General features: G+C 46.4%; 1 protein-coding gene across 2 annotated transcripts in view; it reads left to right on the top strand.

Moving 5' to 3' along the window:
- uacab (uveal autoantigen with coiled-coil domains and ankyrin repeats b) overlaps window positions 1-15,105 on the top strand; it is a 50,029-nt gene extending 34,924 nt beyond the window's left edge. For both annotated transcript variants that reach the window (XM_080490455.1, XM_080490456.1), the window contains exons 4-19: window positions 1,648-1,712; window positions 3,513-3,570; window positions 5,149-5,219; window positions 5,334-5,440; window positions 7,561-7,742; window positions 8,698-8,735; window positions 9,417-9,473; window positions 9,564-9,671; window positions 10,309-10,341; window positions 10,781-10,867; window positions 11,062-11,092; window positions 11,166-11,215; window positions 11,430-14,099; window positions 14,304-14,456; window positions 14,634-14,699; window positions 14,815-15,105. In XM_080490455.1, the coding sequence (XP_080346581.1) occupies window positions 1,648-1,712; window positions 3,513-3,570; window positions 5,149-5,219; window positions 5,334-5,440; window positions 7,561-7,742; window positions 8,698-8,735; window positions 9,417-9,473; window positions 9,564-9,671; window positions 10,309-10,341; window positions 10,781-10,867; window positions 11,062-11,092; window positions 11,166-11,215; window positions 11,430-14,099; window positions 14,304-14,456; window positions 14,634-14,699; window positions 14,815-14,886 (3,848 nt within the window). In that variant the 3' untranslated portion in view covers window positions 14,887-15,105. The remainder of the gene's footprint in view (window positions 1-1,647; window positions 1,713-3,512; window positions 3,571-5,148; window positions 5,220-5,333; window positions 5,441-7,560; window positions 7,743-8,697; window positions 8,736-9,416; window positions 9,474-9,563; window positions 9,672-10,308; window positions 10,342-10,780; window positions 10,868-11,061; window positions 11,093-11,165; window positions 11,216-11,429; window positions 14,100-14,303; window positions 14,457-14,633; window positions 14,700-14,814) is intronic.
- Window positions 15,106-19,226: the final 4,121 nt, after the last annotated feature.

Here is a 19,226-nt window from a genome sequence, read left to right as displayed (position 1 = left end):
TAATGTTCCCGTTTCTGATGGATTGACTTCCACTGTCGGACTTTAATGGAATTTATTATTTCCCCCCTGAGAGAGAAGCACTGACAGACGGAAGTTGGATCAGGAAGACGTCCAGTGTTGATATGTATTTTATTCACCGTGACGTTTCGCCATCCTGTTGTTTTCATTTGGACTGTAAAAAACCCCTCCCAATTCAACTATCAACAAATATTCAAAGTGAGATCATGGAAACGGATGAGATGACAGCAAACGCAACAGCTCAGACATGTGCTAATGGGTATGCGGCATTACTATGGAGTATAAAGTGACTCGTGTCTGTAATGAGCTTTGTGAAAACATCTTTAGAGTCACACGTACATGGATTTGTATGTGCCGCAGAGTGTGTGTATTCATTGTGTGTCTTTGTGTGTGTGTGTGTATTTCTGTACGTGTCTGTGTGCGCGCTCTGTGTGCAGTCTTTTTGTGTGATTCCGTGTGTGTTTGTGTGTGTGTGTTTCTGTTTGTATATCTTGTGTTTCTATGTGAAACTTTTTTTTTTAAACTCTTATTTTGAAACATATTTTTAAAACTTAATTTATCTCAGTGCGAAGTAAACAAATTTCATTGATAAAATAACCTATCATAAAAAAGCATCAGTTTAACTCTGTGTGCGTGCGTGCGTGCGTGCGTGCGTGCGTGCGTGCGTGCGTGCGTGCGTGCGTGCGTGCGTGCGTGCGTGCGTGCGTGCGTGCGCTCAGAGAGATACACGAGAGCCTCTTATGACCTGGTAAACGTCTCCGTTTCCACCTCAGGCTGACCTCTCACTGAGCTCTTGTACAACTGAACTTTGCTCTCCTGGTGTGGGAGATTTGATGCCCTGGATAAAGACTGGCAGGCTCACTTATGCCTTTATCTCTGCGCTGTGTCTCATAAACTCAACAGAACTGCAGTGAATACAAAAATAAAAGCTCTGGGTGAGCCTTTGAGTTCAGATTGAGGGCAACAAAAACTACTGTAACTGGACTTTTAAGTGTTTTTTGTTTTTGTTTCTCCAGCAGTAACAGAGAATTACTTTCTAATGCAGGAGTTGCCCTCAATTCAGATTGCCAGGCTCACCTTGGTCAGGCTATGTCAGAAAGACTCGGCAGTTTTCACAAAAATGTGTGCAAATTTAGTGCCGTTTAATTATAAGAAATTCTCTCATTCCCGTTCATGATGTTTCAAGAATCCCTAAAAACGATGTAGTTCAGTATGTTGGGCCACGAATTGGCAACACTACCGTGACGCAAAGGCTTGCCCCTTATTTCCCCCCAGCGGTGACCTGTTGTGTGTCGGACTCCATCCGATTGGTAGCTGCATGTGTTGATATCACGATAACGACAAAGATTCAATAAATCGTACAGCTCAGGGGAAGGTTCACATGGGAAAGCATGCAGTCTGACAAGAGTGAGCCTTTCAGTTCTTAAACAGGGCAAAACTGACTCTGGATATGTACAAAAAAAAAAGAGAAAAATCCATGGAAGCTGGATGTTTTTCTCTCCTGTGGAGCAGCTCAATATGAGGTGAAAGGTTGGAGGTGGAACTGAGCAGTGGTTGTATGTTGCAATGTCACGCACCTCTAAAAATACTATGGATGTTGTTGGGTTTACCGTTTTGTTTCCCTCTCAGGTAAAAACGCTCTTCATCTGGCCTCGAGGAACGGACATTCTCTGTGTGTGCAGAAGCTCCTGCAGGTAATGAGCTGCAGATACTCGCACATCATTGGTCAGATACTGCCCCCCCCCCCCCCCCCCAGGCCTGACCCCATAAATAACTGTTGCCTGGTGCTCGGCTCACTCCACAAGTCACTGCCCTCCGCCACAGGATTTGATCTGTGTTTACAATAGAGATACCACTTTTTTAAAGGTTCTAACCTTTAGCTACTTGTTGATACTGAGTACCAGTATTACTACTTATTAAAATGCCATAAAGTGTTTTTCATACTCCATACGCAAACGATGTGCAAAGGCTGTGTGATGCCGCGTACCACCACCGCACTTTGTCTGCGCGGCACACGTTCATAATTTACAGTCTGTCTTACTTTTGTCTTTCTGATTAATATTAAAGAATCTCCAAATTGTGTACACCGCTCGTGCTCTCTTGTGTACCTGCGGGCGACGTTGCTGACGCACGGCGTCACGTAATGCTTCACCGGGTTTGTATCGGAGATCTTTTTTCCGAGTGCGAGTACTCCGTGCAGTATCAGAACCGATGCTGGTATCGGTATCGGTGCATGCCTGGTTTTACAACGAGGAGCAATCTGTGGCCTCGTAGTGCTGCATGGCTATGATCTAATGTTGGCGGGGGCTGTCAGCGGCGTTGACACGCCGATCCTTCTGCCAACCTGCCGTCCATTCTTAGTGCCGTCATCACGCCAGACATAGCACCCACCGCCTCGGCCATCTCGCTCTGTCGGACCCTCAAGGTCTAGAATACCCCCCCCCCCCCTCCAGGCTTTGCCGGGGGCTCCCACCCCCCCTCTTGTCATTTGAGCGTGCTGCTCATTTTTGGCCCCTGTTGCTGGAGAGAGTGGGGTTTTTATAGAGGAGGGGCTCCACGCCGCCAGCCAAGCTTACCCAGCAACATCAGGCCCTGTTAGCATTGAGTCCTCACGGCTTTCATAGCGGAGCCTCATCGCGGCTCGGCAGCTGACTCAGTGTGTAGAGATGTCACCGGCATTTCAGCACAGCACCGCGTCGCCTAATATGACCCGCCTGCCGCGGACCCTCAGCGTCCACTGTCTAGAAATCAACCATATTTACGACGACATTCTCCTTCTACTCTTACGGCACAGAAACATCAAAATCAGGCCTGCAGAACCGACCGGGGAATTCAGTAAAGAATGTTTCTGTACACGGAGAATTCATGCTCTGCAAACTTGTTATGAACTGAACTGATTAATTCACAAAAATGCAATTAACGTTCTATAATTTCAACTGACGGCACGGGGGGAAAGAAGTGCCAGTCACAGCAGGTATGAATGAGCTATGATAATAATAATAATTATAATTAGAGATGCACTGATACCAGTATTGGATCCGATACTGCACGGAGCAATCGTACTCCTGAAAGCTCCTCGATACGACGTGGTGAGTACGACTTGACGTCATGCGTCAGGAACGTCTTGGGTACGCAAGAGAGCTCGAGCGTCGACTGCGGGTTTCAGTGGCTTCGAGCACCGCTGTCGTATAAACAGACCCCAAAACGCCAAGAAAGTTTGCGTGTAAAAAGACAAATATTCAAAAAAACCTCTTTTATTCTTGTGAAGGAGGTAAAATTGTTCGAAAAAAAAAAGAAGAAGCCTGAATTGGAAAACAACCAAAATGTCTTAAAAAGTCTAAATGTTTAAAGCAGATAAATCATGAATAATATATACATGAGTAAAATGGCAAAAAAAAATTTACCTGGGATTTCTGAGTCCCCCTACATTAGTACACACAGAAGCACACACTCAGAAACATATCCTTTCTTGACGTATTGTCTTCATCCAACAGTTCAACTGTCCCGTGGGAAACGTGGACCTACAGGGACGAACTGCTCTACACGACGCTGGTAAGACTGATAGAAAAGAAAAGACTTTCGTCCAGTCAGTGTCAGAAAGGTCCCACATGTTGGATTATTTGAGAGTACGCATGTTAATGTTTGAGTTTAAAGGCCTGAAAGCTTCACGCAGCTGCTGGAGACAGAAAAGCACAGTGAGCTTTTGTACAGCAACATTTCGTTTTCTTTCTTTTTTTTTTTACTTTTTATTTATGAATATTTTTACATTGACGGGAGTAAACAAACACAACACAATACAGAACGAACATATAAGGTCACGGGATGAAAGTGAATCAAGGCAAATTTAGCATCTTTACAATGTAATGTCACACAGAATAAAGTTAAATGTCTCATTGGCTAAATAAATACACCATTTTTACCAGTTTTTTTCCCCAATTCTTTTTGGAGTCGTATGGAGTGGGTCATCTGTTCTAAGAGATGTAGGTGTTTAACTATATTAACAAAAAGGCCAGCAGTAGGACTGGTTCTTTTGGAGCCAGCATGTTGTAATGGCCTTTTTACTTGCAGTCAGCAAAATCTTCAAGGGGTCCCTGTCGTCTTTACTCAGTCCATCAGGAATATGACCGAAATAAAGAGATGTAAAGGTTGAGCTGAAACTAAAACCCAGTATATTTGAAATTATTGTTCCTACGTCCTTCCAGAAGGTCTGAATAGAGGGACAGGTCCAGAAAACATGGACATGATCTGCCATCGGTTCTCCACATTGATTGAGAAGCAGTTTGTTTAGTCTTCTGTTGGGGAGTTATAAAAAATACAGCAACATTTCTGATGTGACAGACCCTGAACCTTGGACCTGGAGACGCTCAGCTCCAGTGAACCTGAAGGTTAACTCAGAGGTGAACAAGTCATTGTGCAGAGAGCCGAGTTACATCAGATGTTTAACATGTTAATTCCATGTTATTACCTGATACCAAGTACTTTTGTAGTACCTCCTCAACTGTGGTTCCAAGTGGGCCGAGACAAGGAGACATTTTGACGACAGATGGCAGGTCACTGATTGGCTGGGGTGTGAGGACACAGATGAGTCAGGAGAGCAGCTCATTCACCCCGGCATTTTTTAAAACCCAATCACAAGAAGACTTCTCGGGAACAGAGACTCCGCTGGTTGTTGAGCTGGTGGACTTGACGAGTTGCCGATGCTGCTGCCGCCGTGTCCCGCTGTCTTTCCTCCTGCCTGGTCCAAGAGGCTCCTCCAACTTAATTTGCACCTCAGTGTCAGACCACAGTGTCAGGAAGCTCTGGTTCTCAGCCTCATTCCAATGCTGCTTTCATTATGCGCCCACTGCAAATTAAATATAAATGAATGAAGAGGCTCTGCTGTAGTTTCAAAGATGGCGGTCCTGCGGTTCTGCGGTTCTGCGTTTCCAGCGGTCTGGATAACCCCGCCCCCCGTAACGCTGACGTGTCGGTGCTTCGGTCTGGCCCAGCCAAGGTTTTTAGAATCACAAAGTCACGAAAAACAAAGAACTGGTGCTAAGTCGGGCTCTGCCTCCGAACTGGACCTGGACCCACGTCGGTGGGAAAGAGGCAGAGTGGACCGCTGAATGTTTCCTCTGTTTGCCCCCTCAGTCATGGCGGGCTGCCCCTCCAGTGTGAAGCTGCTCTGTGACAGCGGGGCCTCGGTCAACACCAGCGACTTTGTACGTTTACGCCCGTCTTCATTTCACCGTGTTCAGAAATCCTCCTGCTTTCTGCTCACGTGTCCCTCCGATGGACGTTTACACCTGAACTCTGTTTGCCTTCTTTCCCCCCAGGAGGGTAAGACCCCCCTCGTCCTGGCCACCCAGATGTGTCACCCTCGGATCTGTCAGCTGCTGCTGGAGCGCGGGGCGGACATCAGCATCCGAGACAAACAGAGCAAGTAAGAGCTGCATTCTCTGTGTGTGTGAAGGAGGAAAGAAAGCTTTAAAATGAACCATCAATAATTCATTTCTCTCTTAATGCAAATGATCAGAGGAAGAACCTGAACCTGAAGCAGCTGCTTGTCCTCAGTGTGGCTTTTAAGGCTCCTATCTCCGGCGCATGCGGCCTTATTCATGTGTTATTACAATTGGCTGCAGTTATTATATCTTAAAAGGATTTTTAATGCCACCTCAGTCATGTGAAAACTTATTAAATTATTGTCAAAACAGTATTCAGATATTGAATCAAATGTCTTATTACACTATTATTACTATTACTCAATTATAATGGCTTTATTACATCAAAAAGGACAATTATGACATTATTGGTTGTTAAATGCTACAATAAGAAAAATACGACGTTTACACGTAACCGGGTATTTGAAAAGAACTGTGATATTTCTCTGCGTTTGGGTTGTGCATCGTCACATAAACGCAGCCACGACGCTCCACAAACGATGATTCCTGAAAACTCCGGCCACAGTGGAGGTCTGGAAAAACTCTGTCTCTGTTTAGGCGGATATTTAGGTCACAATTCGTGACGTGTTTTTTTCAAGAATTCTGATTGGCTATCACAGCTTCATGCTTCTCGCTACACTGCCCCCTACAGGTGTGGCTGCTCATAGCAGCTCTGAACCTGGTGTGCAGGCAGGCCCCTTGTCTATGAAGAATGTTCTGTAATCGTAGAGGGGGAAATATCAGTTTAAATAAAACAAAAAACAAAACGGGTACATGTAAACGTGGCCTCAGTACTTTTACAAGTTGCAAGCACACTAATACCTCATTTTATAACTCAGGCCGCATCTCCACAATGTTTGAAGTGACAGAAGACTTTCACATCTACATGACAACGTTTTGAAAACGATGTTTGTTCACAACGAAACGACAGAAATGCTGAAAATGATGTAGTGAGCATGTTGTTGTACAATAGGAGTACATGGACATTTGGATTGTCATTACACTGACTGTCAAAATAAAACTACCAAGTCCCAGGAGAATATGGACTTGAAGTCACGACACTCTGGAGGAAAACCTCGTTATTGTCAATCTACTGAGCATGTGCAGAACCACTCTTTATTCCGGCCGTGGTGCTCATGTGCAGTAGCAACCTACCCGTCGTCTACTCAGTATGGAGCCTGAGGATTTTCAAAAATTCGCCTTCTCAGTGACTGCAAGTACCATTGTCGAGTAAACGAACCCTCAGAGTGATAATAGTATGTTAAATCGGCAGTTTGTGGATAGAAAGAGGAGATGCTGAGTCAGCGTAGTACTGACTTTGTCTTCAGTCAAGCTCATTTAAATGTCTGTCAGGTTGTTTCCGCCTGAGTAATCTGCTGGACCGGCGACATCAGAGCTGTCAAACTCATTATTAGCCTTGCATGTCCCAAGATTCACACTGATCGAGCAACTCGCGTAATATTTCTAACTTAATCCAGTTAAGTGGACTCGCTCCACGGATTTCCTGCTCTTCTGTGAAACCATCAAAGTCTCAACCAGGAGAAGGTGGAGAAGGTGGAGAAGGTGGAGAAGGTGGAGAAGGTGGAGAAGGTGGAGTCCTTCAGACGAACAGGATGATTTTCAGTTTGAAATTTAAATCTCTTCCTTCCTGTTCCTCTTGAAACAGTCAGATCTTTGTCACGCATCGTTTTGTTTCCTCTGCAGGCAGTAAACCTGTGTTTTAGAGTCTACCTCACATTTATTTAAAGACCTGTTTTAATTCTGTGAAAGGTTCTGGTTCTTACTGTTTGAGGAGGTTTAATGATTGATCGATTGAAGGATTTTAAAATGCGTCAGCAAAGTAAAAATGAGACGAAAGAAAAGAGGAAAATCATGAATGAGAGCATATTTGTACATGTTATAGGCACACACACACACACACACACACACACACACACACACACACACACACACACACACACACACACACACACACACACACACACACACACACACACACACACACACACACACACACACACACACACACACACACACAAATAAATCCTTGACACTTCTTCTTTTTTCAGCCGTATAACCCCGATATTTCCTGTTCTTTATATCTGTCCTCGCTCCCACTCAGGACGGCGTTGATCTTGGGCTGCGAGTTCGGCTGTAAGGACGCCGTGGAGGTTCTGCTGCGGAGCGGCGCCGAGGTGAAGGCCGTGGACGGGCTGGGACACGACGCCTATCACTACGCTCGACTCAGCAAGAACCAGGAGCTCGTCTCATTGGTCAAGAGTTACCTGGACAAAGCCACCAGAGGTCAGACGAGACCAAACCTCAAAGTCTTCTAAGAATCTATTAACAAGACACATTTAAAAAGCCTCATCTCACTCCAGTCACCTGGGATTTCTACTTAAACTGTGAAGTCCAAACAGTCTGAAGCACATAAGCTTCAGCTACTTTCTCTTTTCTCTCTGTGTGTTTGGATAAATCATGTGAACATTTCTATTAGTCCTCAGAGCAGAATGAGGATTTGATACAGTACAGCAACATCTGTCTGCAGCTAGATATCTATAAATTACAACAAATGAGGACAAAAGGCAATAGACATTGAAAGCATGTTATACAACAGTCTGATTGAGCCTGGCACAAAGAACAAGAACAGGATGAAAACTCTCCATCAAACACACACTTTAAGGTCAAATTCAGTCAAGAACCAGACTGGAAACAGTTTATTCAACAAACTAAAGGACTTCATCCAAAGAGAACGCAGCCTGAAACCTGAATAACTAAGGTCGAAAATCAGACCGTAAAAATGGAGATAAAACCAGGATGAAATTATATCATAATCTGGCAAAAGAACTTTAAAAAACGGGGAAAAGCAGAGCAGAGAAATCCAGACTGAATTCCAACTGAAACAGGGTGAAATAAAAGATCTGAAAAGCTGTTAAAACACTACAATTCACCAAAAAAAACACATTAAACTGACACTGGAGTTAAATAAGGAGCCAAAAGAAACTAAAGTCAGAGTCAAACCAGCTTGAATTTATTGATTTAATTCATGAAAATATGATAATTGATTATCTGAATCAGTTTGGATTGAAAAGGTTTTCTTATGTTTTCTCATTAGGTTTTAGATTTTGATCAGATCTTTTCATCCAGATGTTTTTCAGTCTGCATGTTGCTGATCTTTGAGCCTTTCTTGGTAAACTGAGATGTTATTAATGAGATTTGAAGGAAAATGGAGCTTGAACCTGTTTTCTCTTGTTTTCAGACAAAGAGGCTGCGAGGATCGAGCAGTGGAAACGACAGGTAATCCTTCAGACTATGTCAGGTTAGGGATGCACCGATAAGATACCACCGACATCGATACCAGTATTGGGTCTGATACACGCATTACTCATTACATACACACACACTGCAATTTTAACTATGTTATAATTTCACGGCCCGCTCCACTGTACGACATGAATCTAATAAACTATGAAGTTGGCTGTGTGCCGATTGAACGGTGAACAAAATGATTGAATTTGATTGCAGGTTGTCTTTAGTCACAAGACAATGACAACGGCCGTCCTTGAACCTCAACCTCATCCTTGTGAGCTGGGCAAGAGTCTGAGAAGTAACGTGAAAAAGTCTGAGGGAATTAAAAAGCAATGAAGTCATGTTTTAGGAACTCACTGACTAAATTAACAAACACTTAATGATTTATATGAAAACTACTTAAAGTTTTAAGATATTGTATTTCAATGCTTTCACACATAATGATGAATACTCATTGAGAGTGACGTTTCCTTTAATAATGGTGAAGGTCAGAGATGTTCAGAGCTCGATTTTGATATTTTCAAACCTCCTTTTCTGTGTTTTCCTCCCTTTCTGCCACTTTTCACAGCCATTTGAGCAGTTTGTGTCTCTGTGAGACGTGACTGCCCTCTGGTGGTTCTGTTGTGTATTTTGCTAAAGCTCCTGTCTCTTCCTCCTCCTCTTCCTCAGTATTCAGTGGACAGGACAGAGGCAGCGGAAGCCAGCAGAAGAGACCAAGCCGTACAGGTGAGCGAGAGCACCAGGACGTCAGACGGACCAGACTAAATGTTTGGGAGTCTCTGTGAACGTTCTTTAATGGACGTTTGTGTTCGTCAGGATCTGGAGCGGCAGAACGAGACCCTTCAAGAAAGTCTGAGGAAGTTTCATCTGGAGCAGAAAAATCTGGTGGACACGGTCAACATGCTGCAGCAGCAGCTCACGCAGGTCAGAGCCGAGTCACAACCAGAACATGTTCCATCCACAACCTCACACAGGTGAAGACCAGGTCAGAACCAGAACCAGGGTCCAAAGTCTTGAGCCTTCAGTCTGTCCTTTAATTCTATTTGCCACTTTTAAATATTAGTGGATTTACACCTGTTATATGCATTATTTTCTCTCCATTTGTTGGTTTGACTTTACTTGGTTTATTATAGATCATTTCATCCTTTTAGCAAAATATTGTATCTGACTGTCTGGTTTCAATGCTTTCATTAATTTGATGTCATTACCGTAGTTATTTGCATTTGTGTATTTTCAGTATGTTGAGATTTTATGTCTGGACTCCTGTTCAAAAAGGACCTCAGCGCAACACTTTTTCATATATTTTTTTTTTTTTTTTGGTCTAAATTTTATCCAAAATGTAGAAGTTTCCTCTCACTTTGAGAATAAACGAGGCAGTATGTGACTCTGTACTTCACAGACTAAAACAGCTTTAATGTGCCTTATAAATAAAACATGTGTACTCGGTTTCGCTGCAGCAGGTCGGTGGTCTGAACATGGAGTCCACAATTTATAAAAAGGTAATCTGACTGAATCAAACTGGTGAATTTCACTGAAGTATTTTGATATTTTTACTCTGCAGGAGAAGATGGCTGCAGAAGACACTCACAAAGAGGTAATCATGTCACACTGGATGTTTCCTCTCTGATAAGCCTGCAGATTATTCGATTTCAAACAGCAGTGACACAATACAAGTAAATATTATCTCAACTCTCAGCTTTTATGAGACCAAAACAAAATCTGTATAAAAGTCCTGAGTAAATAATCTGACAAGCACCAGACTGTTTTTGTAGCTTCGAAATAATTTAATTTACGGACTGTGAAATCATCCAAAGAAGCACCTCCTAGAAATAACCTGTAGACAACCTGTAAATAACCTGGAGACAACCTGTAAATAACCTGTAGACAACCTGTAAATAACCTGGAGATAACCAGTAAATAACCTGAAGGTAGCCTGTAAATAATCTGGAGGTAATCTGCTGATTATTTTCTATCGGAGTGCCTGTGAAGCGGTGCTGATTCCTCTCCTCTCCTCTCCCCTCTCCTCTCCTCAGAAGGAGCAGCTGAAGGTTTTACTGAACTCCAAAGAAAGAGACGAAGCAGCTCGAGAAACCGTCAAGGTCCAACTCCGCAGCACGCTGGTGAGTTTGACTTGATTTTTATCTGAAAACTTCAGCATCTGTCGTTTTTATCATTTAGATTGATTTCTGTATTGTAACTCACTGTGGTTCTGCTTCAGTTTATCACCTCTTTAAAAGTGTTCTTCTAAAGGTAAAAGCGTGATTTATTCTTCTTGATTCTTACATGTTGAGTGTTTCTCTGTGTGTCCTCACAGGGGGAGTACTCTGGACAGTCTGTTATCAAAGGTCAGTGACTCTTCGATGTTGTTATTATATTTTTGCTTCAGCGGAATATGAGTTAATGAAATACTTTCTGCAGGTAAAGAAAATCTTCTGGTCAAACAAGCTCACAGTTTGGATTCTGAACACGTAAGTATAATTTCTTTATTCCTAATAAACAACTTGATAAGACTATCAAGTGTGAAAAGGAATTCCTGTAGAGCGCCCTCCAGTGGTACATTAAGGAAATTCATAATACATAATAAATACCATTAAACCTAATTCGTACTTTATACACAAACGATATCCCGAATAAAAATTACGAGATATTTTCTGACATGTAGACTTGTCTTGATGTGCTCAGATGCTGCAGAATCCGCCGATGTCCCGCTCGCTGTCCAGACCAGAGAAGAGTCCTCCCGCGGTGGGCTGGGACATCCCCTCTGAACTGGACGCTCTTCGTCGTGAACTGGATGCAGTGAAGAGGAGACAGCAGGCGGCGGAGGAGGAGACGGCCCGGCTTCAGTCCGCCCTCAACAGGAAGAACCGAGAGTGCCAGGAGCTGGTCCAGAGTCGGGACGCGGTCCAGAAGCAGGCGGACCGGCAGGTCCAGGAGCTGGAGGACGCTCTGGGAGACGTCCAGAAGAGGATGCTGGACTCGGAGTGTAAGGTCAAACAGCTGCAGGCGCACGTGGTGGCCGTGAAGGAGCACCTGGGAGGACAGGCCAGCGAGGAGCTGCGCGCTCAGCTGCAAGACGTCAAGACCAAGTACGAGGGGGCGTCGGCCGAGGTGGGCCGGGTCCGGAACCGGCTGAAGCAGAGCGAGAAGGCCCTGGAGGAGTACAAGAGCAGCGAGAGCCAGCTGGCAGCCGAGACGGAGCGGCTGCACCGGGAGCTGACGGCGCTGACGGCGGATCGGGACGAGCTGGCCGACGCCCTCTCGCAGGTGGAGACTCACCTGAAGGAGGCGCAGACCAAACACGGCGGCACCGTCCCCGCCGAGAAGTTCGACAACATGAAGAACCTGCTGAGCAACGCCGTGGACGAGAAGGAGCGGCAGCTGGCCGAGCTCCGAGAAGACTACGACCGGGTCCTGGAGGAGGTGGCGGAGCTCCACCGGAGGCTGGACAGTCCGTCGTCTCAGGGAGGAGCGGGAGCCTCCTCCAGCGAGGAGCAACAGAGGATCCAGGCTGCCCTGGAGGAGCGGAACGCCTCCCTGAAGAGGAAGCTGGTGGACGTGACGGCCAAGAGCCAGGCTCTGATCCAGGAGGTGGAGGAGAGCGAGGAGGAGCGGGATCTGCTCCGAGAGCAGCTGGAGGAGCTCAGCAGCAGGATGGAGGCGGACTTCATCCCCCTGAAGGAGCACGAGGACGTCCGCGGCAACATGGTGGCCGCTCTGGAGGAGCTGGAGGACAAACTAGTGGAGGCCAGCGAGCAGTGCGGGAAGGCGGAGGCCCAGGTGCAGCAGCTCCAGGCGGAGAGCGGCAGCCTGCAGGAGAAGGTCAGCCAGCTGAGCAGCGACAGCCAGAAGCAGCAGAGTCACATGGAGGCGGTGGAGGAGAGGAACTCCGAGCTCATGAAGACCCTTCAGCTGCTGCAGAAGAGATGCGAAGACCGAGACAGGGAGTGTGAAGAGCTGCAGCAGAGCCTGGACGGACAGTACGTCCCCCGACTGCAGCACGAGCAGGTCAGGACGGAGTTAAACTCCGCCTTAGAGAGGGCGAAGGAGGGCACGTCGAAGATGGAGACCAGGGAGAGAGAGAGAGAAGAAGAGTTGAAGAATGTGAAAGAAGGAAACGAGAAGTTGAAAGAGCAGCTGGATCAAGTTTCGTTGGCGATGAAGAAGGACTACGTTAGTGTCAGAGAGCACCGAGAAGTCACGGACAGGCTGAGCGCCGCCGCCGTCCAGGCTGAGAACCGAGCGAACGAAGCTTCAGCGCTGCACACGGCGGCTCGGCAGGAAGTCCTGAAGCTCACTCAGGAACTGGAGGCCCAGAAGAAAGAGCTGGACACCATCCAGGAGGCCATTCTGTCCAAGTTCGTCCCTCTGACTGCAGCGGAGGAGAAGGAGAGCTCCTACAGCACACAGGTGAAGGAGCTGAGCGCCAGGCTGCTGGAGGTGGAGGAGAAGTACCATCAGGAGAAATCTGCCTCAGAAAGCATCCAGCAGGAGACGGAGAAGCTGAGGGAGGAGAAGGAGGCGGTCCAGCAGAGGTTGGAGTCCGCGCTGGAGAGCGGGGAGAAGCACCGAGAGCTGCAGGAGCAGCTCCAGGCCAAATACGAGGAGATGAGTCAGAAGTTGATCATCTCGGAGCAGCAGCTGCAGGAGGAGAAGCTCCACAACGCCGAGCTTCAGGAGGAGCACACCTCCAACACCTCCCAGATCCAGAACCTGCAGGAGCGCCTCAAGTCCGAGCTCACTCGGATCGCCACCTACGACTCGGAGCTGCAGAGCCTCCAGGACGTCGTGCAGCAGGCCCAGGCTGACTGCAAGAAGGCCCGGGAGGCTCAGCAGGAGGAGGCGCACAGGGCCGCCTCCTTACAGAAGGAGCTGCAGGAGCTCCGCAGGGATCAGCACAAAGCCAAGGAGGCCCTGGAGGCCCAGGTCCGGGAGCTGCACAGGGCTCTCCGAGAGGAGGAGGAGAACAGCGCCCAGAGGGCGGAGGACGTCTCCGCCCTGCAGTCCGAGCTCCTCCGGGCCACCCAGGCCCTGGAGGAGGTGCACTACAAGGAGGACCAGATGAACCAGGTGGAGAAGGAGAAGCAGCAGCTGGAGGAGGAGACGGCCAGCCTCGGCAACAAGCTGCTCAGCTTAGCGCAGGAGTGCGAGGAAGCTCATCAGGAGGCGGCGCAGGCCCGAGGAGGCGAGAGCAGAGCCAGGACAGAGACGGAGGAGGTCCAGGAGAAGGGACGGGCCATCGAGAGGGAGGTCCGAGAGCTGAAGGAGAGGTACGACCAGTCCCTGAGCACCATCTGTGACCTGCAGAGGAGGATCCAGGCATCCGCCCAGCAGACCGAGGCCAAAGACAAGAAGGTAAGAACACTGATCCAGAGATAGTAGTAGTAGTAGAAGTAGTAGTAGTAGTAGTAGTAGAAGTAGCAGTAAACCAGGTCTCCATGACATTTAAAGAGAAAATCCAAGCACTTTATTTGAAATGATTCTTGTCTGTAAAGCCTTTGACTTTATGTGGAACATTGGCGTTAACGCACTGTGGTTACTTTACTTCCTTTCTCTCAGATCACAGAGCTGCTGGTGGACGTAGAGCGGCTGAAGCAGGCTCTGAACGGTCTGTCTCAGCTGGCCTACACCAGCAACACGCCGCACAAGAGGCAGACGCAGCACATCGACACACTCCAAGCTCAGATCAAGAGCCTGCAGCAGCAGCTGGCTGTAAGACACACACACACACACACACACACACACACACACACACACACACACACACACACACACACACACACACACACACACACACACACACACACACACACACACACTTAATACGCGGTAGATTTTATTTTAAAATTTGTTGTTTTGTATTTTCTTCTCCTCTTTGCCCTGATGAAGGATGCTGAGAGGCAACACAGAGAGGTGGTTTCTATTTACCGGACTCACCTGCTCAGCGCAGCACAGGTGAGCTCCATCCATCCCTCCATCCATCCCTCCATCCATCCATCCATCCGTCTGGGATTGGATAAGTCTTTAATTCCAGGTTCTGTTAACTGGACTTCTTGTGTTTGTCTCACAGGGTCACATGGACGAGGACGTCCAGGCCGCTCTACTGCAGATCATCCGCATGAGGCAGGAGTTTGTTTGCTGAAGCTTCCCGCGCGCCTCCAACACTAACCCTAACCACCCCCACCCCCACCCCCACCCTGTGACCCCTGGCTGGGTCCCTGTGGGTCAAAGTCCCCCAACAAGCTGCTCTCAGACCATCGTTGTGTCCTCTATCATGGCATTTTGTCCACATAACTGTCTCTGCCGTGGATACAGAGGACAGTAAGACCTAAATCAATAAACTGAAGATTAAAGTAATCACAAAGAAAAACTGTTCGTAAGTTCATACGAATTTAATCAACAGAAGAATTAAAATGAACAAAGTGTTGGAGGTACGACCGGTTCATTCTGGATTTAAAGACCAATCTGTAACTCGACCGACACCTAATATCTAGAAAAATCCAACTGAGCATTAAAAAAGAAGTACTGAGTGAATAATACTAGAATTTAACACATTTCTGACTAATATTTTACAAACTCTGATGTGAATCTGGATTTAACGCAGCTTGAACTCCTTCAGATGGAGGATGTGGATCTGCTGAAGGAGACACACTTCTGAACACACTCCTCTGAACTCCATGCACACACACACACACACACACACACACACACACACACACACACACACACACACACACACACACACTCTCTTATAGTTTCTCTAAATTAATTCAAATACTTTAAAGTTGCATTTAAATGGAAGTGGAGCCACAGAAATGAGTTTAAATCCACGTGTGGACGATCGGGTTCAGGAGGGTCAGAGGAGGATCTGGGTCTGGGATCTGGATCTGGTTCAGGTCTGTGTGTCCTTCAGTCCTGCTGCATTCGGGTCTCGGGGGTTCTGAGCTGTGTCTCTCTTGCTGTGTCGACAGTTTGCAGTGACTCCTCGTCTTTTTGTTGAGTGTCCCCTAGTGGTCAGACTTGGCAGGCCAAGTTGGTAGAAGTGTAATAATGTGTGTGGGGCTGGGGGGGGGGGGGGGGGGGGGGTGGAGGGGGTGGAGGGGGTCTGGAGGGAACCTAGATGGCCCAGACAGGGACTCGGGCGGTGTGGAGGAGGACAGTCTGAAGAGGCTAAAACATCTGCTAAACAGAGAAGAAGTTTCTCATTACACACAGGGTGGATTTATAAAGAGGGAAAATAAAGGTGTGTGTCTCACACACACACACACACACACACACACACACACACACACACACACACACACACACACACACACACACACACACACACACACACACACACACACACACACACACACACACACACACACACACACACACACACACACACACACACACACAGCTTGTTTGCCCTCTCATGTTTGCAGTTTGAATCAAATCTCCTGAACCTGCTTTAATTACATTCTTTAAGAAAATAAGTCTTTAAATAAAATCTCTTTTTGTGCTTTGTTTATTCAAGCACAGGCTGAGCCCCCCTGAGACCGCCTTTGAAACCCCCCCCCCCCCAAAAAATAAAAAAATAAATAATCCGTGACGCCCTTCGACCCTCCAATGTCCACTGGAAAAACTCCTTGTAAGCTCCGTGAAACCTGATTCAACCCCCCCCCCCCCCACCCCTGTGCCCCCTGATAGTGTAGTGTAGTAGTATTTCCTCCAGCAGATGGTCCCCCACCCCCCCCCCCTCCCCCCCCTCCCAGCGGGTGTAGTGTAGTGGTGTAGTGATTGTGGAGCGAGTCTCTTGGTCTTTTTTCGTAGCGTTGTTGACTCCAGTGTGACAGTCGTGACGTTCAGCAGGTCTGGAAGTAGCTGGAGGTGAATTCACTGTAGGACCACATTTCATGAACCATCAGCACTCCTGTCTTCGTCACGCCGACATTTCTCACTCCGTTTTTATATCTCTGGTTCTTGTCAGCTCAGATTCTGTCAGCAGAGTGTTAACGCGAACACCGTGGATCTGAATCAAACTGTTTAACATTCTGCCTTTCTCCTGTTTGTTGACCAGAACAATTCAATTAAAGTTGCTAATATAGAAAACTATTCCCGCCTCAGTCTGTTTGTCTGGAACAGCTTCTTGTTGTTTAACCAAAGGTGTCTCATACCGTCCACTGGAGAGCCGTCCCTCCGTGTGTCCATCCATCAATCCATTAAGCATCTGTCTATATCATGTCTGTGGCTCGGTTGGTAGAGCAGTCGTCTGCCAATAGGAAGGTTGCCGGTTGGACTCACATCTCTGCTTGTCTATGTGTTGAAGTGTCCTTGAGCAAGACACTAAACCCCAAGATGCTTCCAGTGGATGGATGGACATCCAGACTCTGCCAAGTATGAATGTTATTAATAACGATGCAGTGAATCTATCTGCGGTGATGAATGATTTGAAACGTGTTTTCAGGCAGTGAGCTGGTAGTACCGTCCACATTTTTCTACTCACTGAAGCACTTCCAGCTTAAATTACCACAACAAGTTAGTTGCTGGAAAAAAAAGGAGTAACGGCAACACATTAATGTGGATGAATGCTTCGAAAAATAAGTGTAAAAGTACATTAAGCGCAGATATAATCCTTTCTTTCTTGAGTCTGTTTCCTCATGCAAAATAAAACACAATTAGTGTAGATTGAAAATGAATGATTGATCATGATTAATCATGATTAATAGAAATTAATCTGTTAAATTAACCTGAATACATTTTTTTTATTTTTTTTTTAATAAAACGTGTATTTATTTATTTATTTTCTTTTTACTGAAAACCAGTGGGGTCTGATTCAGCCAATGGGAGCAGCGCATGCAAACCACTACCTTTGTTTTTTCCAGGTTTCGTCCATCTTTGCAGTGATTGATTAACAGTAGTAGGCGTCCTCAGCCTGTGTACGAGGCCCCGGAAGTGAGGAAAGGATCTCCTTTCTTTTTCACTTGCTCTACTTTTTTAGCAAATATGTGCTCATACAGGCGAATCAGACATTTTCCCTTCATGATGTCATTTGAGGAGATAACCACTCCTTCTGTTAATGTAGCTCTGCCTTACTGATGTACTGAATAAATTCAGTACATCATGAAAACCCATAACAGCGACCTTTACAGTGAGCAGGAGCCAGCGTTAGATACTTGGCAGTAACTGGACCAACACGTATGACCAAACTAAGTAACATACAGAATAGTTCTGTATAATTTCTGTATAATTCGCTCTCATCAGCCTCTCCCTCAGGTTCAGGTTCTGGTTCAGGTTCAGGTTCTGGATGCCATGGTGGAACAACAGTGTTTATATGAGTCATCCTGACAAATCAACCATAAACATTAGTGCATTGTACCAGTATTTCACATTTGTACTATTTCTTTATAGTTGTTCAGGGAAATTACCACAGAGGTTTACTGCAGAATGAAATGACGATGAAAGGGTCAGCGATTTAAAAAAAACAAACAATTAAAAACATCCCTGAGATAAAATAGAATAATTATATTTCCTAGTGCAGCAAAGCAGCGAATGAAAACAAGACCTTCATTAGTTCCATTATGGTCTAATGAATAGTTTATACCTACAAAATAAACGGTTGGTCAGAACTTCCTGATGTGACGTTTCTTGTAATCTCCCCTTGTGATGCTGATCAAACGGACTCCCACCCCCCCCCACCCCCACCACACCCCCCGCTGTGAACTGCCCTGACTTAATTACTGTCCTCTTGCCCCTGTCATTGGAAGCACGTTGAGAGTTTAAGTACAGCGTGGCACTGTGATGAAGACTCCTCTTTCATGGAGGATTCTGGAGAGTTTGATGTGATCGGAGGTTTCCGGAGCTGCGGCTTGTAATCAGCTGGGAAGTTCTCAGCGGTTGTTTCTCTCCGGCGGGAGGCTGAACCAGGGTTTTTACACCCGAGTCTGAGTTTCAGCAGGTATGATCACAAGCTTCACTTTCATGGCCTCAGATCAGAGCGAGCTCCTCCCACGGCCCAGAGGGAAATATTTATGGATCATCCACAGGACAAATATTGGAGCTGACCTGCAAGGCCAAAGCCATTCAGCACGTAAACACACACACACACACACACACACACACACACACACACACACACACACACACACACACACACACACACACACACACTCACACACATAGGCGTGTGCTCTGTTTCTGTTGCTTCCGTCACGGCCTTTTGATTTTAAAGCAAATAACTTTAACGTGCTGGTAAATAAATATATACTCACCCTTAGTTTGTTGTTGTGCAGCTGAAACGGGGCGTTTTGTTCATGTGTATGCCACTGAAAAACATTTAACATAAAAAAACGAAAATTAGGTGGAGGCAGCTGCATGCTTCACCAGGACAATTCCACACGGTGAAGCATGGTGGAGGCAGCATCATGCTGTCGGTAGACTCCCTGGAATAGAGGGAAAGATTAAGTTACAGAGACATCCTGCCTGCTGAAAACCTACTCC

Source organism: Lipophrys pholis (assembly GCF_963383615.2).
Source record: "Lipophrys pholis genome assembly, chromosome: 2".
NCBI lineage: Eukaryota > Metazoa > Chordata > Actinopteri > Blenniiformes > Blenniidae > Lipophrys > Lipophrys pholis.
Note: the sequence above shows the minus strand (reverse complement) of the source record. Positions and strands in the feature narration are given on the sequence as shown.